This window comes from Salmo salar, unplaced genomic scaffold, assembly GCF_965601325.2.
Source record: "Salmo salar unplaced genomic scaffold, fSalSal1 ptg000691l, whole genome shotgun sequence".
Classification (NCBI taxonomy): domain Eukaryota; kingdom Metazoa; phylum Chordata; class Actinopteri; order Salmoniformes; family Salmonidae; genus Salmo; species Salmo salar.
In genome coordinates, this window is record NW_027675466.1 from 1,564,890 (window position 1) to 1,587,868 (window position 22,979).

The window sequence follows — 22,979 nt, forward strand, 5'->3', positions numbered from 1 at the left end:
ATTGACCACACCTATAAGATTTCTCTCCTGTGTGTGTTCTCTGGTGTAGAGTCAGATTGCTCGATGTAGCAAATCTCTTCCCACATTGATCACAGCTATAAGATTTCTCTCCTGTGTGTGTTCTCTGGTGTGCAGTCAGACTTCCAGATAGACCAAAACTCTTCCCACATTGATCACACCTATAAGATTTCTCTCCTGTGTGTATTCTCTGGTGTTGAGTCAGAGTGCCAAATGTAGTAAAACTCTTCCCACATTGATCACAGCTATACGATTTCTCTCCTGTGTGTGTTCTCTGGTGTGCAGTCAGACTTCCAGATAGACCAAAACTCTTCCCACATTGATTACAGCTAAAAGATTTCTCTCCTGTGTGGATTCTCTGATGAATTTTAATGCCTGATGGGGAGGTGAATCTCTTCCCACAGTCAGAGCAGCAGTGAGTTCTCTTCCCTGTGGATGTCTGCAGGTGTTTATTGAGGTGTTCTGATCTGGAGAGACTCTTCTCTGCCTCGTCAGCATCATGATGTTGTTGAGGCTCCCCAGAGAATCCACGATAGTCACGTCTCTCTCCTGTGTGAACGACAAAGTCAGACAGACGGTTAAAGGCCCACAACAGCAGAATCCACTGTAAAAGGTGATGCCAACAGCATAGCCATGATGTTGTACAACAATTGACGTCTGTAATGAATGTTAAAATTATTTGACAACTGTCTTAAAATGAGCAAGAATAGTCATATTTAGTCTTGTTTTCACATTAGTAGTAACATCGATGATTGTAGGCTAGAAATCAATTATTAAAGTTGTTGAAACTCTAAGCAGTGTGCCAGACGACTTTCGCTCTTCAATATAGGCCCCTTTCTGTGTTTGCTAAAATTGCAGCACGAGGGCAATGCGCACACAATTTGATTGCAGAAACTCCTCCCTGCTAATGAGGAAACCGATAGTTATGGATGTAGTATATCTTGTAATGAGGAAACCACTAGTTATGGATGTAGTATATCTGCTAATGAGGAAACCACTAGTTATGGATGTAGTATATCTGGTAATGAGGAAACCACAAGTTATGGATGTAGTATATCTGGTAATGAGGAAACCACTAGTTATGGATGTAGTATATCTGGTAATGAGGAAACCACTAGTTATGGATGTAGTATATCTGGTAATGAGGAAACCACGAGTTATGGATGTAGTATATCTGGTAATGAGGAAACCACTAGTTATGGATGTAGTATATCGGGTAATGAGGAAACCACTAGTTATGGATGTAGTATATCTGGTAATGAGGAAACCACTAGTTATGGATGTAGTATATCTGGTAACGAGGAAACCGCTAGTTATGGATGTAGTATATCTGGTAATGAGGAAACCACTAGTTAAGGATGTAGTATATCTGGTGAGCAAAGATTTTAGTTTATCACAATGTATTCTGAATGTGAATGGGGGAAACTCAGGGGAGTAACCTCCATTTCCAGGTTGCTTATGAGTGCATTTCACACTACTTTGGATTATAATTGTAAGGCTCGTTTGAATGTCCTGCTTAATATAATGTTTGTGTCATCATCGCAAATCAACCCCTTTGTACTTCAACCAGTAAAATTCTCTTTGGCTTTTCCATCAGCCTGACAATGAGGGTTTGTACACTGTTTAACTTCACCTAACAATAACATATACCTCTAGTAGAACCCATAACTTCACCTAACAACAACATAGACCTACTGTAGGACCCATAACTTCACCTAACAACAACATAGACCTACTGTAGGACCCATAACTTCACCTAACAACAACATAAACCTACTGTAGGACCCATAGCTTCCCCTAACAATAACATAGACCTACTGTAGGACCCATAACTTCACCTAACAACAACATAGACCTACTGTAGGACTCATAACTTCACCTAACAACAACATAGACCGACTGTAGGACCCATAACTTCACCGAACAATAACATAGACCTACTGTAGGACCCATAAATTCACCTAACAACAACATAGACCTACTGTAGGACTCATAACTTCACCTAACAACAACATAGACCTACTGTAGGACCCATAGCTTCCCCTAACAATAACATAGACCTACTGTAGGACCCATAACTTCACCTAACAACAACATAGACCTACTGTAGGACTCATAACTTCACCTAACAACAACATAGACCTGCTGTAGGACCCATAACTTCACCTAACAACAACATAGACCTAGGATTATAAATCATTTAATATCTCAGGTGAAACAAGGAAACTAAAATGTCTGTCGTGACATTTCATAACCTGATCACCAGATAATTTTGTGAATAATCCCACTAGGCTACTCTGTAATGTGTTGTCATTCTAAATGTCCTGATAAAGAAAAATAGCTCTGTGTGTTGTACAATAGCCTATCCATCAAGGAACATTTCTCTACAGATTATGAGGTAAGTATATCTCTGTGTCCAAACAGACTAACGAGACCCTACTATAAATCAACCTATAATATAATGTTTGTGTCATCATCACAAATCAACCACTTTGTACTTAAAAAACACTTCAACCAGTAAAATGCTCTTTGGCTTTTCCATCAGCCTGACAATGAGGGTTTGAACACTGTTTGCCAAATTGGCCCATAACTTCACCTAACAACAAATATACCCATGTCATGATGTTTGTAATTTGACTGTCATTCAGAAAATGATTTCCTGGATCAGCTGATGATAGTTGAACATGTGACTGTAACTAAACAGCTACAGTATTAAGAATTATGTGTAATTATTGAAGAACTGCGTTAATGACAGTATCCATTTGGGTGTTGTCAATAAAGTTAAGGTAAACTAGGTACAACATACTATTAAATCCACGCCTCTCTGGAAGCCCCGCCTTCCACAGGTGATGAGCGTGAGGCTCGGATTTATTCCTTCGATTTAATACCGCTCTTCACCGACCCAGGAAGGGGTGGGGACAAACAGGTGCTGTACCTCGTTTCCCTCCTTCAGGGAAGTGTAATTATAATCAAAGTTACACTCCCTTTCAGTCGGACAACTTCGGTACAACATACTATGGGAAATACAATCATTCCCCATGCCGACCCAAAAGGATACTAAATGAAACGGCCCCTGGCAGACCACCCAGACCTGACCCCGCAAGATGCGTCAGTTTTGTCAATTTATTGTCTTTTGTTTGAAACACTCCTGTCAATGTTGAGTAAGGACGCACACCTAATTACGCATATAGAAGTAGGACTAGTCTACCTGGCCTGTGTGCAAATGTAGGCCTATAAATGTGCCCATTTGGGGATGTCTGATAGTATTTCTGATTGTCTTATTGCACCACCACTAATGAGTTGTGGAGCTTCTCAATGTCATGTTTTCTTCACCTCAAACAGCAAGTAAACAAAGTCTAATCAAAATCAATTGCAAATGACAATAGTTCCTCAAAGTATTTTTGTAAAATATTTCCAGCTCTCACCCTTTCGATAACCACTCGACATAAAAGGGAAAAATGTAATGCTCTGATCCAGTGGAAATGTCATAAAATACCTGAATACTTCTTATCCTTTGTACAAATAGCCGACAGCTGTGTCTGTCCAGAACTCACTGGCCGGAAACTGAGGGCCCAGAATATTTTATACAATGTTGCAAGCTGCTATCTCGAGTTTTGGGCCGACCCAGTTGATAGTTGATACAATGTTTCAAGTTTGTTGTAGACAGGCCATGTGCAGCCAAAGTGATTTCTAGGATATTTATTACCTGCAGGCTGCAATGTTTTTATTTGTTGGTTTTATGTAGGCTATTTTTACATAGTTGGCAATGGCAATAAAAGTTACTTTTAGATTTGTATAATTTTCATTTAGATTTAGATAGAATGTAGATTAATCACAGACAATGATTTTGAGATACTATTATGAATTAAATGAAACTGTTCCAGTAAAATATGCATATGAAAATCATAACTGGCACCAGATCAGTAGAAATGGTAAGATACATTGCCACTCCAAATGGAAAAGGTTGCCGACCGCTGGTGTAGCCCATTACTGGAAACTTCAGTAGCATAACGGCAGAATTCTTCTCCTTCTGGTTAGGTTATCTTGATCTCTGGCTCCCTCCAGTCATTTGTGTGACTTAATTATTTGATTAAACAGCTTAAAGCATCAGACCAGTTCAGTACAGACAGTTGATTTTATTAAAACACATGGGGTGTGTCTATATATGGAAAAATACACATAACATTTCAACCAATCGATTGGTAGAAAGAACAGACGACTCTTGGTTGACCAAGGGGCCCCTGAGTGGCGCAGCGGTCTAAGACACTATCTCAGTGCTTGAGGCGTCACTACAGACACCCCGGTTCGAGTCCAGGCTGTGTCACAACCGGCCGTGATTGCGAGTTAAATAAAGGTTACATTTTTTTAAATGAAGTAAAACATAGTTCATTCAGAAAGTTCACACCCCTTCCCTTTTTACACATTTTGTTATGTTACAGCTTTATTTTAAATGGATTTAAAAAATAGAATCCTCATTAATCTACACACAATAATGAAAAAGTGAAAACAGGTAAAAAACAGAAATACCTTATTTACTTAAGTATTCAGACCCTTTGCTATGAGACTCGAAATTGCTTTCGGGTGCATCCTGTTTCCATTAATCATCCTTGAGATGCAACAACAACTTGTTCGGAGTCCACCTGTGGTAAATTCAATTGATTGGATATGATTTGGAAGGCACACACTTGGCTATATATGGTCCCAGAGTTGACAGTGCATGTCAGAGCAAAAACCAAGCAATGAGGACGAAGGAATTGTCCGTAGAGCTCCGAGACAGGATTGTGTTGAGGCACAGATCTGGGGAAGGGTACCAAAAAACACTCTGCAGCATTGAAGGTCCCTAAGAACACAGTGGCCTCCATTCTTAAATGGAATACTCTTCCTAGAGCTGGTCACCCGGCCAAACTGAGCGATTGGAGGAGGAGGGCCTTGGTCAGGGAGGTGACCAAAAACCTGATGGTCACTCTGACAGAGCTCCAGAGTTCCTCTGTGGAGATGGGAGAAAGGGCCTTGGTCAGGGAGGTGAACAAGAACCCGATGTTCACTCTGACAGAGATCCAGAGTTCCTCTGTGGAGATGGGAGAACCTTCCAGAAGGACAACCATCTCTGCAGCACTCCACCAATCAGGCCTTAATGTAGCAATGATTAAATTGTCAAAATGTATTTCAATGGAAAATTCAGTGAACTGTTCTGTGAAAGGTGTTGGCTAGAGATTACATGCAGGAGGTTGCAGGGATTTGTTGTCTTGCATGTCATCTACTTTGATGTTAATTAGCATTTTCGAATCCGAGAGTAAAGAGACACAAATATATTGATAAAGTATTTGTCTTTATTATGGATCCCCATTAGTTCCTGCCAAGGCAGCAGCTACTCTTCCTGGGGTTTATTATGGATCCCCATTATTTCCTGTCAAGGCAGCAGCTACTCTTCCTGGGGTTTATTATGGATCCCCATTAGTTCCTGCCAAGGCAGCAGCTACTCTTCCTGGGGTTTATTATGGATCCCCATTATTTCCTGTCAAGGCAGCAGCTACTCTTCCTGGGGTTTATTATGGATCCCCATTATTTCCTGTCAAGGCAGCAGCTACTATTCCTAGGGTTTATTATGGATCCCCATTAGTTCCTGCCAAGGCAGCAGCTACTCTTCCTAGGGTTTATTATGGATCCCCATTAGTTCCTGTCAAGTAAGAAGTATGGTTAGGGAGCGGGCCAGCCTGCCTGAACCACCCCTTTCAAGCAAAAGGTATAAATGATGGGTTATGAACTAACAGGTATAAATGATGGGTTATGAATTAACAGGTATAAATGATGGGTTATGAATTAACAGGTATAAATGATGGGTTATGAATTAACAGGTATAAATGATGGGTTATGAACTAACACATCCCCTGCGAGCCCAGACATTTCAATACATTCAGGATTTCTTAGGGTCCATGTGCAATGTATATGGTTATCTCTGTCTCTCTCTCTATCTCTTCTTTAACAAGCAGCCATGTTGTTGTCATTCCACTAGGGACCTGTTTTCAGCATTTTAAGTCTCCAGTCAATAACCGGTGCACTGGAATTATCCCTCAACACCCTTTACACATGTACTGCACTGGAATTATCCTTTTACACATGTACTGCACTGGAATTATCCCTCTACACGATTTACACATGTACTGCACTGGAATTATCCCTCTACACCCTTTACACATGTACTGCACTGGAATTATCCTTTTACACATGTACTGCACTGGAATTATCCCTCTACACCATTTACACATGTACTGTACTGCAATTATCCCTCTACACATGTACTGCACTGGAATTATCCCTCTACACCATTTACACATGTACTGCACTGGAAATATCCTTCTACACATGTACTGTACAGGAATTATCACATTGGCTGGCAGAAACTTACAGTTTTTTTTATTGGGCCATCAAAGCTGTCTCAGTGAGAGACTAGTTGATTATGGACTAACAGTCTAACAGCTTGAAGGTCGCAACTCCTGTTATTCTGGTTAAACAGAGAGAGACCAGTTGATTAAGGAGTGGGGATTTTTTGACAATTAGGAAATAATGTCATGTTTTACTCATACCTCAGCCAGCATTGTGAATGGTTAGGAAATAATGTCATGTTTTACTCGTACCTCAGCCAGCATTGTGAATGGTTAGGAAATAATATGTCATGTTTTACTCGTACCTCAGCCAGCATTGTGAATGGTTAGGAAATAATATGTCATGTTTTACTCGTACCTCAGCCAGCATTGTGAATGGTTAGGAAATAATGTCATGTTTTACTCGTACCTCAGCCAGCATTGTGAATGGTTAGGAAATAATATGTCATGTTTTACTCGTACCTCAGCCAGCATTGTGAATGGTTAGGAAATAATATGTCATGTTTTACTCGTACCTCAGCCAGCATTGTGAATGGTTAGGAAATAATATGTCATGTTTTACTCGTACCTCAGCCAGCATTGTGAATGGTTAGGAAATAATATGTCATGTTTTACTCGTACCTCAGCCAGCATTGTGAATGGTTAGGAAATAATATGTCATGTTTTACTCGTACCTCAGCCAGCATTGTGAATGGTTAGGAAATAATAGGTAATGTTTTACTCGTACCTCAGCCAGCATTGTGAATGGTTTCTGATGCAGTGACATACTAGACCATGGCAGTAAATCTAATATTTAGGTGTTTTTAGTCATGCATGAAAGGTCTGGGGTGGTTCTGTGGTTATAAGTTACTGACCTTGGAATACATTTCTGGCCATGCTGGCAGGGTCTGAATCAAACCCAATGTCCACCTGGTACACTGACAGGGACTGAATCAAACCCAATGTCCACCTGGTACACTGGCAGGGTCTGAATCAAACCCAATGTCCACCTGGTACACTGGCAGGGTCTGAATCAACCCAATGTCCACCTGGTACACTGACAGGGACTGAATCAAACCCAATGTCCACCTGGTACACTGGCAGGGCCTGAATCAAACCCAATGTCCACCTGGTACACTGACAGGGTCTGAATCAAACCTAATGTCCACCTGGTACACTGGCAGGGTCTGAATCAAACCCAATGTCCACCTGGTACACTGACAGGGTCTGAATCAAACCCAATGTCCACCTGGTACACTGGCAGGGTCTGAATCAAACCCAATGTCCACCTGGTACACTGGCAGGGTCTGAATTAAACCCAATGTCCATCTGGTATACTGACAGGGTCTGAATCCACCCAATGTCCAACTGGTACACTGGCAGGGTCTGAATCAAACCCAATGTCCACCTGGTACACTGGCAGGGTCTGAATCAACCCAATGTCCACCTGGTACACTGACAGGGTCTGAATCAACCCAATGTCCACCTGGTACACTGGCAGGGTCTGAATCAACCCAATGTTAAGGGGAGGGAAGATTGGTCAAGAGGGTGATGATTATTGTTGTTCTACTGCCTGATTGTTATGCAACAACACTGTTTACAAAAGCTTTGTTAAAGAACAAGTTGTTGTTTGTGTCGCACTGCTTTGCTTTATCTTGGCCAGGTCGCAGATGTAAATGAGAACTTGTTCTCAACTGGCCACCTGGTTAGATAAAGGTGAATTTGTTAAAAAAAAAAAAAATATATTTTTTACTACATTAACAATGTCTACACTGTATTTCTGATCAATTGTATTATTATTTTAATGGATGAAAAATGTGCTTTCTTTTAAAAACAAGGACATTTGTAAGTGATCCCAAACTTTTGAACAGTAGTATATATCTACATGATGTATTGTTACACCATGTAGGAGCAGTATAGACCTAGTCTGTTCATTATATACATCTACATGATGTATTGTTACACCATGTAGGAGCAGTATGGACCTAGTCTGTTCATTATATACATCTACATGATGTATTGTTACACCATGTAGGAGCAGTATAGACCTAGTCTGTTCATTATATACATCTACATGATGTATTGTTACACCATGTAGGAGCAGTATAGACCTAGTCTGTTCATTATATACATCTACATTATATATTGTTACACCATGTTGGATCAGTATAGACCTAGTCTGTTCATTATATACATCTACATGATGTATTGTTACACCATGTAGGAGCAGTATAGACCTAGTCTGTTCATTATATACATCTACATTATATATTGTTACACCATGTTGGATCAGTATAGACCTAGTCTGTTCATTATATACATCTACATGATGTATTGTTACACCATGTAGCAGCAGTATAGACCTAGTCTGTTCATTATAGACATCTATATGATGTATTGTGTCACCAAAATAAAGGGAAATTATATCATTTTATAGTAATACAATTGCTCAGAGAAAGAGATTTAGTTTAACATGTAATTCTCAAAATGTAGGGGTCTGAATTATTGCCACCCATGTTTTTAATTCTCCAGCACTCTCCCCTTGGGAGGATAATGACACTGAAATGTTTTATGAGATTAGAGAACACATACAGAATCTCTCCAGGTCCTTGATTTATTTAGTCTGCGCTTGTGGACTGCCCTGTTCAATTCAAACCACAGGTTTTCAATGGAGTTCAAGTCCGAAGTCTGAGAAAGCCATTGAAAATGTTGATTTTGTGCCCAATTAACCATTTCTTGGTGGATGTTGATGTGTCTTGCTGGAAGATCCACTTATCGCCAAGTTTCAGCCTCCTAGCAGAGAGGTAACCAGGTTTTGGGCTAAAATATCCTGGTAAAGTTTATTTATTTATTTCATACAGTAATTTTTGCTCATCTTTATCAAGGGTATCAATAACTAGGTGCTTATTTTGATATATAATCATTTGCTTCTTAATCAGAAATACAGATGTGAAGTAGAGGTTAAGTTTGTTTTAAATTTTCATAAAAAATCTGAACTAATCAAACAACACTTGTTACTCTTTGTACGTGTTGATATAATATTCATATTTAATGGAGAGAAAAAAACGTTTCCCTAAACTGCTTTATAATATTATAATTCAATGAAGAATAAAAATAGTTTTCCCTCCTCAACTGCGTTTCCTCCCCCCAGACAGCAGATGGCGATATATGTCTTTCAGGCGATGTTTCTAGTGTGACGTATAATCTAGTGGACGGAACGCTTCTTCAACAACTGCAGCCACCTCGGTAGCTCGCTAGCCGACAAAGTCGGAACTTTCAAGCTGTTTGGACAATTTCGTGGTTTAATTGCCACTGTGATTTAAACATAGTACTACATTTTATGTAATATTTACGTTGTAAGTCAGCTAGCTGGCTGATTAAGTTAGCACTAGTCTAGTCGCTAATGCTAACTAGCTATTGTCCCCGACCATGAGTTCACTAAGCTACTCTCCTTCTGTTAAAGAGGAGGCCTGCTGGACGGAGAAAGAAGCTCTGGTGAAAGAGGAGGAGGAAGAGGAGGCTGTTACAATACAAAAACAAGTAGAGGGTGAGGCTGTTACCGTGAAAGAAGAAGAGAAAGACGAGGATGTTACTGTGAAAGAAGATGAAGAGGATGCAGTTTTTGGGGTGGAGGATGAAGAGGGGGAGATTACTGTCACATTAGAGGAGGACGAAGAAGAGAAGACTGGAGATCTGATTAACACCAGTAAATACAGTGAGTACTATCTAATAAAACAGGGACATTGATCTGGTTAACACCAGTAAATACAGTGAGTACTATCTAATAAAACAGGGACATTGATCTGATTAACACCAGTAAATACAGTGAGTACTATCTAATAAAACAGGGACATTGATCTGGTTAACACCAGTAAATACAGTGAGTACTATCTAATAAAACAGGGACATTGATCTGATTAACACCAGTAAATACAGTGAGTACTATCTAATAAAACAGGGACATTGATCTGATTAACACCAGTAAATACAGTGAGTACTATCTAATAAAACAGGGACATTGATCTGATTAACACCAGTAAATACAGTGAGTACTATCTAATAAAACAGGGACATTGATCTTTTATTATTATTTTTTTTTAAATCACCTTTATTTAACCAGGTAGGCAAGTTGAGAACAAGTTCTCATTTACAATTGCGACCTGGCCAAGATAAAGCAAAGCAGTTCGACAACATACAACAACACAGAGTTACACATGGAGTAAAACAAACATACAGTCAATAATACAGTAGAAAAAATAAGTCTATATACAATGTGAGCAAATGAAGTGAAATAAGGGAGGTAAAGGCAAAAAAAGGCCATGGTGGCAAAGTAAATACAATATAGCAAGTAAAACACTGGAATGGTAGATATGAAGTAGAAGAAAGTGCAAAGTAGAAATAGAAATAATGGGGTGCAAAGGAGCTAAATAAATAAATACAGTAGGGGAAGAAGTAGTTGGGCTAAATTATAGATGGGCTATGTACAGGTGCAGTAATCTGTGAGCTGCTCTGACAGCTGGTGCTTAAAGCTAGTGAGGGAGATAAGCGTTTCCAGTGTTAGAGAATTTTGTAGTTCGTTCCAGTCACTGGCAGCAGAGAACTGAAAGAAGAGGCGGCCGAAGGGGGAATTGGCTTTGGGGGTGACCAGAGATATACCTGCTGGAGCGCGTGCTACAGGTGGGTGCTGCTATGGTGACCAGTGAGCTGAGATAAGGGGGGACTTTACCTAGCAGGGTCTTGTAGATGACCTGGAGCCAGTGGGTTTGGCGACGAGTATGAAGCGAGGGCCAGCCAACGAGAGCGTACAGGTCGCAGTGGTGGGTAGTATATGGGGCTTTGGTGACAAATCGGATGGCACTGTGACAGACTGCATCCAATGTATTGAGTAGGGTGTTGGAGGCTATTTTGTAAATGACATCGCCGAAGTCGAGGATCGGTAGGATGGCCAGTTTTATGAGGGTATGTTTGGCAGCATGAGTGAAGGATGCTATGTTGCGAAATAGGAAGCCAATTCTAGATTTAACTTTGGATTGGAGATGCTTAATATGAGTCTGGAAGGAGAGTTTACAGTTTAACCAGACACCTAGGTATTTGTAGTTGTCCACATATTCTAAGTCAGAACCGTCCAGAGTAGTGATGCTGGACGGGCGGGCAGGTGCAGGCAGCGATCGTTTGAAGACCATGCATTTAGTTTTACTTGTATTTAAGAGCAGTTGGTGGCCACGGAAGGAGAGTTGTATGGCATTGAAGCTTGTCTGGAGGGTTGTTAACAAAGTGTCCAAAGAAGGGCCAGAAATATACAGAATGGTGTCGTCTGCGTAGAGGTGGATCAGAGACTCACCAGCAGCAAGAGCAACATCATTGATGTATACAGAGAAGAGAGTCGGCCCAAGAATTGAAACCTGTGGCACCCCCATAGAAACTGCCAGAGGTCCGGACAACAGGCCCTCCGATTTGACACACTGAACTCTATCAGAGAAGTAGTTGTTGAACCAGGCGAGGCAATCATTTGAGAAACCAATGCTGTTCAGTCTGCCAATAAGAATGTGGTAACTGACAGAGTCGAAAGCCTTGGCCAGGTCAATGAATACGGCTGCACAGTATTGTTTCTTATCGATGGCGGTTAAGATATCGTTTAGGACCTTGAGCGTCACTGAGGTGCAGTTGCTGTTTGAGGTGAAGAAACATTTGTTTTGAGAAGCTCCACAACTCATTAGTGGTGGTGCATTAAGACAATCAGAAATACTATCAGACATCCCCAAATGGGCACATTTATAGGCCTACATTTGCACACAGGCCAGGTAGACTAGTCCTACTTCTATATGCGTATTCAGGTGTGCGTCCTTACTCAACATTGACAGGAGTGTTTCAAACAAAAGACAATTAATAAATTGACAACTGAAGCATCTTGCGGGGTCAGGTCTGGGTGGTCTGCCAGGGGCCGTTTCATTTAGTATCCGTTTGGGTCGGCATTGAGAATGATTGTATTGTCCCATAGTACCGAAGTTGACCGACTAAAAGGGAGTGTAACTTTATGACTATTGTTGGATTCTAAACTTTGATCATATTAAAGACATGATAGATCAGACACAGAGTATATAAAGGAGTGAGATCTGTAGAAAGACAGAGTGGCTGTGGAATGTGCTGGGTGGACGGGAGGAGATCACAGGATTGCTTTAGGGGAAGCGGATGGACATCTGTGGATTAGGCGAAGGAGGGGTTGAGGTCAGGAGGTCAGGTCAGATCCCCTGATGGGAGTAATAAGGGTTTAGTATCCTGTTACCCTCTTCCTGTTGAACCAGAAGATGTAAGGATTGGTTTGAAGGAGTGTACAAAGTGGGGTATATATACTTGTGATGGTGAGAACATGTTTTTGTCTGAATTACAGCTGTAACGACCCTTTGGGAAGAATTAAACTTGCACAAGCTTCTCTAGTGTCCGTGAGTTATTTACTCTGAAAAATTAGAACCTAACACTATAATTACTGTTCCCTGAAGGAGGGAAATGAGGTGCAACACTTGTTTGGCCCCACCCCTTCCTGGGTCGGTGAAGAGCGGTATTAAATTTTAAGGAATAAACCCGAGCCTCACGCTCATCACCTGTGGAAGGCGGGGCTTCCAGCGACGGGTGAATGAAAATGCACTCGACCTTCGTATCATTTAGTGGCTCCTTATGTTACTCTGGGAAAACAGTTTGTGGGCACAGAAATACTAAATCATTTCAGAGTTTGCTGTATCCAATGTTTTTTAACTGAGTCATCTTCTAATCCAAGATGGCGTAGCAGTATGACGTGATTGTTGTTGTAAATGTTGTTGTTTTTCGTCTTTTTTTGTATATATTGCAAAATATTTCAATCTCTTTTTCCATGTTTAAATTAAATATACCTTCCGGCAATCCGCCTCACCCAATGTGATACGGAGCTGCTATTTTTTTAGACCTTATAGCTAGAACCTCCATCAGAACCTAGCCATCAGGAGCTAAGCAGCTAATTAGCAACTAGCTATTTAGTCATTTTTAGCCACTGCTTTACCTTTTTAGCTCAGACACCAGCCGCTTTTTGCCTGGATTATACCTGCCAGTCTGCACAGCGCGTTATCAACCCTGAGCATATCGGACTGTTTTCTCCACTACATCACCGTATTCCTGCCGTAAGCTCTGGACCATTACACCGGATAATCGCAACTAGCTAGCTTCTACCGAGTGGCCCAGCCTCGAAGCTAGCCTTGAGCCAGGCCCATTTTCCGGCCTGCTCAGTGGACCCTATGATCACTCGGCTACACAGCTGATGCCTCCCAGACTCTTCACTAAGACGACTAGAAGCCACTACATCACATCACATCACCGGATTCCTGCCGTAAGCTCTGGACCTTTGCACCGGAGTGGCTTTAGTGGCTAACGCCCTTGTCCTGAAGCTAGCACCAGTTAGCCTCGAGCCAGGCGCATCTCCCGGCTAGCGTAGTAACGACTACCTAACTGCTTCCCTGTTTCATATATTCCTGTTCACTGGACCCTATGATCACTTGGCTACATAGCTGATGCCTGCTGGACTGTTCATTAATCACGGGTTTCCATTTTGTTTATCTTGTTTATCTGTCGGCCACAGCCTCGAACTCAGGCCCCGTATGTAGTTAACTGACCCTCTCTGCCCATTCATCGCCATTTTACCAGTTATTATCTTAGCTGATTAACTGTTGTCTTACCCGTTGTTGTCTTAGCTAGCTATCCCAATCAACACCTGTGATTGCTTTATGCCTCGCTTTATGTCTCTCTCTAATGTCAATATGCCTTGTATACTGTTGTTTAGGGTAGTTATCCTTGTTTTATTTTACTGCAGAGCCCCTAGTCCTATTCAACATGGCTCAGAGAGCTATTTTGTCCCACCTCCCACACATGCGGTGATCTCACCTAGCATAACTGGTGCCTCCAGAGGAGAAACCTCTCTCATCGTCACTCAACACCTAGGTTTACCTCCACTGTACCCGCACCCTACCATACCCCTGTCTGTACATTATGCCTTGAATCTATCCTACCACGCCCAGAAATCTGCTCCTTTTATTCTCTGTTCCCAACGCACTATTCGACCAATTCTGATAGCCTTTAGCCGTACCCTCATCCTACTCCTCTGTTCCTTGGGTGATGTAGAGGTTAACCCAGGCCCTGTGTGATGTCCTGGCCGTGTCTGAATCCTGGCTTAGGAAGGCAACCAAAAATTCTGAAATTTCCATCCCCAACCACAACATTTTCAGTCAAGATAGAACTGTCAAAAAGAGAGGAGTTTCAATCTACTGCAGAGATGGCCTGCAAAGTTCTGTCATACTTCCCAGGTCCATGCCCAAACAGTTCGAGCTTCTAATTTTCAAAATGAATCTCTCCAGAAATAAGTCTCTCACTGATGCCGCCTGTTATAGACCCCCCTCAGCTCCCAGCTGTGCCCTGGACACCATATGTGAATTGATTGTCCCCTATCTATCTTCAGAGTTTGTTCTGTTAGGTGACCTAACCTGGGATATGCTTAACACCCCGGCCGTCAATCTCGATGCCCTCAATCTCACACAAATTATCAAGGAACCCATCAGGTACAACCCTAAATCCCTAAACATGGGCACCCTCATAGATATTATCCTGACCAATTTGCCCTCCAAATACACCTCTGCTGTTTTCAATCAGGATCTCAGCGATCGTTGCCTGCATCCGTTATGGGTCCGCGGTCAAACGACCACCCCTCATCACTGTCAAACGCTCCCTAAAACAATTCTGCAAGCAGGCCTTTCTAATCGACCTGGCCCGGGTCTCCTGGAAGGATTTTGACCTCATCCCGTCAGTAGGGGATGCCTGGTTGTTCTTTAAAAGTAATTTCCTCACCACCTTAAATAAGCATGCCCCTTTCAAAAAATGTAGAACTAAGAACAGATGTAGGCCTTGGTTCACTCCAGACCTGACTGCCCTCGACCAGCACAAAAACATCCTGTGGCGTACTGCACTAGCATCGAATAGTCCCCGCGATATGCAACTTTTCAGAGAAGTCAGGAACCAATACACACAGTAAGTTAGGAAAGCAAAGGCTAGCTTTTTCAAACAGAAATTTGCATCCTGTAGCTCTAACTCCAAAAAGTTCTGGGACACTGTAAAGTCCATGGAGAATAAGAGCACCTCATCCCAGCTGCCCACTGCACTGAGGCTAGGAAACACTGTCACCACCGATAACTCCACGATAATCGCGAATTTCAAGAAGCATTTCTCTATGGCCGGCCATGCTTTCCTCCTGGCTTCCCCAACCCCGGCCAACAGCTCCGCAGCTACTTGCCCAAGCCTCCCCAGCTTCTCCTTCATCCAGATAGCTGATGTTCTGAAAGAGCTGCAAAACCTGGAACTGTACAAATCAGCTGGGCTAGACAATCTGGACCCTCTCTAAAATTATTTGCCGCCATTGTGGCAACCCCTATTACTAGTCTGTTCAACCTCTCTTTCGTATCGTCTGAGATTCCTAAAGATTGGAAAGCTGCCGCGGTCATCCCCCTTTTCAAAGGGGGTGTCACTCTAGACCCAAACTGTTACAGACCTATATCCATCCTGCCCTGCCTTTCTAAAGTCTTCAAAAGCCAAGTTAACAAACATCACTGACCATTTCAAATCCCACCGTATCTTCTCCGCTGTGCAATCCGGTTTCCGAGCTGGTCACGGGTGGACATCAGAAACGCTCAAGGTACTAAACAATATCATAACCGCCATCGATAAAAGACAGTACTGTGCAGCCGTCTTCATCGACCTGGCCAAGGCTTTCGACTCTGTCAATCACCGTATTCTTATTGGCAGACTCATCAGCTGATAAGAACAACCGATCAATCAACAACCGATCGCTGCCTACACCCACCCGACTAGCATCACTACTCTGGATGGTTCTGACTTAGAATATGTGGACAGCTACAATACCTAGGTGTCTGGTTAGACTATAAACTCTCCTTCCAGACTAATATTAAGCATCTCCAATCCAAAATTAAATCTAGAACCAGCTTCCTATTTCGCAACAAAGCCTCTTTCATTCACTCTGCCAAACATACCCTCGTAAAACTGACTTTCCTACCGATCCTTAACTTTGGCGAAGTCATTTACAGAATAGCCTCCAACACTCTACTCAGCAAACTGGATGCAGTCTATCATAGTGCCATCCGTTTTGTCACTAAAGCCCCATATACCGCCCACCACTGCAACCTGTATGCTCTTGTCGACTGGCCCTCGATACATTTTCGTCGCCAAACCCACTGGCTCCAGGTCATCTATAAGTCTTTGCTATTCCACCTTAACTCAGCTCACTGGTCACCATAGCAACACCCACCCATAGCACGCACTCCAGGAGGTATAGCTCACTGGTCATCCCCAAAGCCAACACCTCCTTTGGCCGCCTTTCCCTCCAGTTGTCTGCTGCCAATGACTGGAACGAATTGCAACAATCGCTGAAGTTGGAGACATACATCTCCCTCACTAACTTTAAGCATCAGCTATCTGATCAGCTTACGATCGCTGCAGCTGTACACAGCCCATCTGTAAATAGCCCATCCAACTGCCTACCTCATCCCCATGTTTTTATTTACTTTTTCTGCTCTTTTGCACACCAGTATTTCTACTTGCATATCATCATCTGCACATCTATCTCTCCAGTGATAATTTGCTAAATTAATAAATTATAATTACTTCGCTACTATGGCCTATTTATTGCCTTACTCCATTTGCACACACTGTATATAGACTTTTCTGTCGTGTTATTGACTGTTTGTTTGTTTATTCAACGTGTAACTGTTGTTTGTGTCGCACTGCTTTGCTTTATCTTGGCCAGGTCACAGTTGTAAATGAGAACTTGTTCTTAACTGGCCTACCTGGTTAAATAAAGGTAAAATATATATATATAGTAACTTTATTGACAACACCCAAATGGATACTGTCATTAATGTGGTTCTTCAATATTTACACATAATTCTTAATACTGTAGTTGTTTAGTTCCAGTCACATGTTCAACTATCATCAGCTGATCCAGGAAATCATTTTCTGAATGACAGTCACATGACAAACATCACGACATGCAACAACAACCAAAGTGCTTCTTCATTCATTACTCTGGTAAAGACAGTTATGCCGTGCTCCACGTTGGATCCAACATTCCTACTTTGGTCATAATGTGTAGAGAACTGTTTCTTGATGGATAGGCTATTGTACAACACGCAGAGCTATTTTCCTATATTTGTTGTTAGGTGAAGTTATGGGTCCTACAGTAGGTCTATGTTGTTAGGTGAAGTTATGGGCCAATTTTGCAACCAAACAGTGTACACACCCTCATTGTCAGGCTGATGGAAAAGCCAAAGAGCATTTTTTCTGGTTGTAGTGTTTTTTTAAGTGTAAAGCGGTTGATTTGCGACAATAACACAAACATATTAAGCAGGAGATTCAGATGAGCTTTACAATTATAATCCAAAGTAGTGTGAAATGCACTCACAAGCAACCTGGAAATGGAGGTTACTCCCCTGAGTTTTCCCCCGTTCACATTCAGAATACATTGTGAAAAACGAAAATCTTTTCTCACCATTTTTGCTCCAGGCAGATATACTACATCCATAACTATCGGTTTCCTCATTAGCAGGGAGGAGTTTCTGCAATCAATTTGCATCGCCCTCATGCCGCAATTTTAGCAAACATAGAAAGGGGCCTATATTGGAGACCGAAAGTCGTCTGGCACACTGCTTAGGATTTCAACAACTTTAATAACTTATTTCTAGCCTACAATCATCGATGTTACTACTAATGTGAAAACAAGACATAATATGGCTATTGTTGCTCATTTTAAGACAAATGTCAAATAATCATTACATTCATTACAGATGTCAATTGTTGTACAACATCAACATCACTGCTACACTGTTGGCATCACCTTTTACAGTGGATTTCTGCTGTTGTGGGCCTTTAACCATCTGTATGACTTTGTTGTTCACACAGGAGAGAGACGTGACTATCGTGGATCCTCTGGGGAGCCTCAACAACCTCATGATGCTGACGAGGCAGAGAAGAGTCTCTCTAGATCAGAACTCCTCAAGAAACACCAGCAGAGACCCACAGGGAAGATAATTCACCGCTCTGACTGTGGGAAGAGATTCACCTCATCAGCAGGCATTAAAATTAAAATTCATCAGAGAAGCCACACAGTAGAGAAACCTTATTGCTGTACTCAATGTGGGAAGAGTTTTGATAAATCTAGCCATCTGAAGATGCACCAAAGAACACACACAGGAGAGAAACCTTATAGCTGTGATCAATGTGGGAAGAGTTTTACTCAGCTAAGCCACCTGATTTCACACCAGAGAATACACACAGGAGAGAAACCTTATAGCTGTGGTCAATGTGGGAAGAGTTTTGGTCAATCTGGCGATCTTACAGTGCACCAGAGAATGCACACAGGAGAGAAACCTTATAGCTGTGGTCAATGTGGGAAGAGTTTTACAACATCTGTCTCTCTGACTCTACACCAGAGAACACACACAGGAGAGAAATCTTATAGCTGTGATAAATGTGGGAAGAGTTTTACTAGATCTGGCTCTCTGACTCTACACCAGAGAACACACACAGGAGAGAAACCTTATATCTGTGGTCAATGTGGGAAGAGTTTTACTACTTCTGGCTCTCTGACTCAACACCAGAGAACACACACAGGAGAGAAACCTTATAGCCTTATAGCTGTGAACATTCTCCGATAAGACATCTGATCAAACACCAGAAAATACATGAAGGGGTTGTTTCACGATATCAATGATATGTCACAATGTAGAATGTTTTAACATTGTAGTAGGAATATTTTAATAGTGTCACAATGTAGAACCCTAAACGTTTGTCCCCTGTTCTATTGATTTCAACATGATATGGATATTAGCCTCAGGGGGAAAATCCAGGCTCTGAATTGAAAGAGTACTATTTATGAGATTTAATAAAAAGTGACTAACACAAAAAGAGCTGTGTTACACTTACCACGTTGGTGACCCACTTGAATCAAAATGCAACACTTCAAAATGTAGCTAGCTGTTTTCTACAAATTGTCCTCTAACCAGTGATGTACACATTATTCCCAGATTCCGTGTGGTTTTTGAGCTGTTCATTTTAACAGGACTTGCAACCTCATCTCCCTCCTCTCGGCACAATTGATTTCAACATGATATCGATGAGTTATGACAAATAAGTGTTGCGTTCCTTTGTTTAGGGACCCCTAAATTTAAATGCATCACTCCAAAATGTAGCTGACCGTCTTCTGCAGGTTGTCCTCTAACCAGTGAGGTAAAATACATCTCCATTTCCATGTGTTTTTTGTTTTGTTGTGTTAGTTCCAAGAGCAGATTCAACCTGATTTCCCCCCAAATGGATATAAGATTTGTGTTTTGCATTTAGCTAGTGCGTTGCTATGGATCTTTATTTATTTTGACTGCATGTTTTTCCGTATTGGAGATGAGTTTTGTTTGGGCTCGTTCCAAGGGGACGAGAGTTCTAGAAGCCAGTGGGATTTAGAAAGAGGAGAGTTCTAGAATCTAGTGAGTTTTAGGAAGACGAGTGTTCTAGAATCTAGTGAGTTTTAGGAAGACGAGTGTTCTAGAAGCTAGTGAGTTTTAGGAAGACGAGAGTTCTAGAAGCTAGTGAGTTTTAGGAAGACGAGAGTTCTAGAAGCTAGTGGGTTTTAGGAAGAGGAGAGTTCTAGAAGCTAGTGGGATTTAGAAAGAGGAGAGTTCTAGAATCTAGTGAGTTTTAGGAAGACGAGTGTTCTAGAAGCTAGTGAGTTTTAGGAAGACGAGTGTTCTAGAAGCTAGTGGGATTTAGGATTCTATAGAAAGAAAAAGGAGAAACAAATAATCCTTTTGTATATTATTATTTAGAAATACGTGTTTTTTTCTTGTTTTTAATTGTTGACATCCAGTAGACACCATGTTTATATTGGTGAAGGTGAATCATTCTAGTTGATTATAATGTGAAATGGAAGTTGTTTTCTGTTGGTGGTGAGCAAAGTTTTCCAACAAAAATATAGGATATATTTGTTGTCTTAAGGTGTTACAGGCTTTGGTTTTTCCATTTATGTTTTGAGGTTGGACTTTAGCACGTCTAGCTCGTTAGCGCGTCTAGCTCGTTAGCACGTAGGACGCACTGATTGGTGTCACCTCGTTAGTCAGTATGTGTTACACCTGTGCTGGCTTGTCCATCTCGTTAGTGGGAAGGTGTTTCACCTGAGCTGGTCCAGGTTCTATTTAAGAGTGTCTGGCCCAGTGCTCCAGTTGTCTTGATACATGTGGAGAGTCAACACCTTTAGTTGCTCCACCTTTTTGGTTTGCTTCCTGTCTTTAAGTTTGGTGTGGGTTTTTCTTCTGTTTGCCTCTTCTTGGGCAGATTTAGTGGGTCTCATGGTGGGTGTCTTTTATGTCCCAGTTGTTGTTACTAGTCAACTTTCAGTGGACACTGAGAGCAAAATTGCAACATTGTTATAATACTTTTATTGCATCAAATGGTTGTTTTATGCAACAGAATAGAGGGTTCTTAGAACTATTGTGTCTGTGTTTTCTACTGAGGATGGGCCTCTGGGAGAAAACACTGACAGGAGATTTACAATGTCTTTTGGGTGATAAAACCTAAAGAGACCGCATTCCAGAACATGAGTTAATGTTTCTGTTCTATATGGTATCAGGGAGAGATGACCTCAGGGCCAGACCCTGGTCTCTACACAAAGAGTACTGTTTTTACAGCAGATACTGTCTGCTGAGAATTATAAGTATCTTTCATACAGATCTTAACCTTGTGACCCGTTCTATACATCTGTTGTTGGTCATGTAGGTTAAAAGGGCTATAAAAGACCTTTGTACTTTTGTCCCATGGGTCCACCAGCCATCATTATCGTAGAGCACTCAATTGATTCACTTTATATGTTGTATTGACCTGCTCCCTTATAAGTGAATAAAGATTTAGTTTAAGAATAACTCTGACTTGTGTGATAAGTTTGTCTCATTTGATTTTAAAGAAATGAACAACCACATTTACGGAGATGTGAATCTTCTCTTGGTGACCGCTCCTGATGACCTGGGTAAATGGTGCTCCAGGGATCCCTCTAACTTGGGATCTCAGGGAGACCACACTTCAGGAACGGAGCAGATGAACCCACCTTTAATCTGAGTGGATGCCACAACTCAAACCTAGTTTAAAAAAAAAAAGAAAGAGGTGAGAAACACACAAAGTGGAGTTTTTAGAAAAGCCTCGTAGGCTCTGAGTGTGTATTCCTGTGTGGAGGTGTAAACAGGGCCCAGTCAGGAGGCTCTGAGTGTGTATTCCTGTGTGGAGGTGTAAACAGGGCCCAGTCAGGAGGCTCTGAGTGTGTATTCCTGTGTGGAGGTGTAAACAGGGCCCAGTCAGGAGGCTCTGAGTGTGTATTCCTGTGTGGAGGTGTAAACAGGGCCCAGTCAGTAGGCTCTGAGTGTGTATTCCTGTGTGGAGGTGTAAACAGGGCCCAGTCAGGAGGCTCTGAGTGTGTATTCCTGTGTGGAGGTGTAAACAGGGCCCAGTCAGGAGGCTCTGAGTGTGTATTCCTGTGTGGAGGTGGAAACAGGGCCCAGTCAGGAGGCTCTGAGTGTGTTCCTGTGTGGAGGTGTAAACAGGGCCCAGTCAGGAGGCTCTGAGTGTGTATTCCTGTGTGGAGGTGTAAACAGGGCCCAGTCAGTAGGCTCTGAGTGTGTATTCCTGTGTGGAGGTGTAAACAGGGCCCAGTCAGGAGGCTCTGAGTGTGTGTTCCTGTGTGGAGGTGTAAACAGGGCCCAGTCAGGAGGCTCTGAGTGTGTGTTCCTGTGTGGAGGTGTAAACAGGGCCCAGTCAGGAGGCTCTGAGTGTGTGTTCCTGTGTGGAGGTGTAAACAGGGCCCAGTCAGGAGGCTCTGAGTGTGTATTCCTGTGTGGAGGTGTAAACAGGGCCCAGTCAGGAGGCTCTGAGTGTGTGTTCCTGTGTGGAGGTGTAAACAGGGCCCAGTCAGGAGGCTCTGAGTGTGTGTTCCTGTGTGGAGGTGTAAACAGGGCCCAGTCAGGAGGCTCTGAGTGTGTATTCCTGTGTGGAGGTGTAAACAGGGCCCAGTCAGGAGGCTCTGAGTGTGTTCCTGTGTGGAGGTGTAAACAGGGCCCAGTCAGTAGGCTCTGAGTGTGTATTCCTGTGTGGAGGTGTAAACAGGGCCCAGTCAGGAGGCTCTGAGTGTGTATTCCTGTGTGGAGGTGTAAACAGGGCCCAGTCAGGAGGCTCTGAGTGTGTTCCTGTGTGGAGGTGTAAACAGGGCCCAGTCAGGAGGCTCTGAGTGTGTATTCCTGTGTGGAGGTGTAAACAGGGCCCAGTCAGGAGGCTCTGAGTGTGTATTCCTGTGTGGAGGTGTAAACAGGGCCCAGTCAGGAGGCTCTGAGTGTGTTCCTGTGTGGAGGTGTAAACAGGGCCCAGTCAGTAGGCTCTGAGTGTGTATTCCTGTGTGGAGGTGTAAACAGGGCCCAGTCAGGAGGCTCTGAGTGTGTATTCCTGTGTGGAGGTGTAAACAGGGCCCAGTCAGGAGGCTCTGAGTGTGTA

The 22,979-nt window shown here is 42.3% G+C and overlaps 1 protein-coding gene across 1 annotated transcript; it reads left to right on the plus strand.

Moving 5' to 3' along the window:
• Positions 1-9,594: 9,594 nt before the first annotated feature.
• Positions 9,595-21,373, plus strand: LOC145877185 (uncharacterized). Its single transcript, XM_082972477.1, has 2 exons — positions 9,595-10,095; positions 18,363-21,373. The coding sequence occupies exons 1-2, from the start codon at positions 9,810-9,812 to the stop codon at positions 19,115-19,117; spliced, it is 1,041 nt and encodes a 346-aa protein (XP_082828603.1). The 5' UTR covers positions 9,595-9,809; the 3' UTR covers positions 19,118-21,373.
• The last annotated feature ends 1,606 nt before the right edge of the window (positions 21,374-22,979 follow it).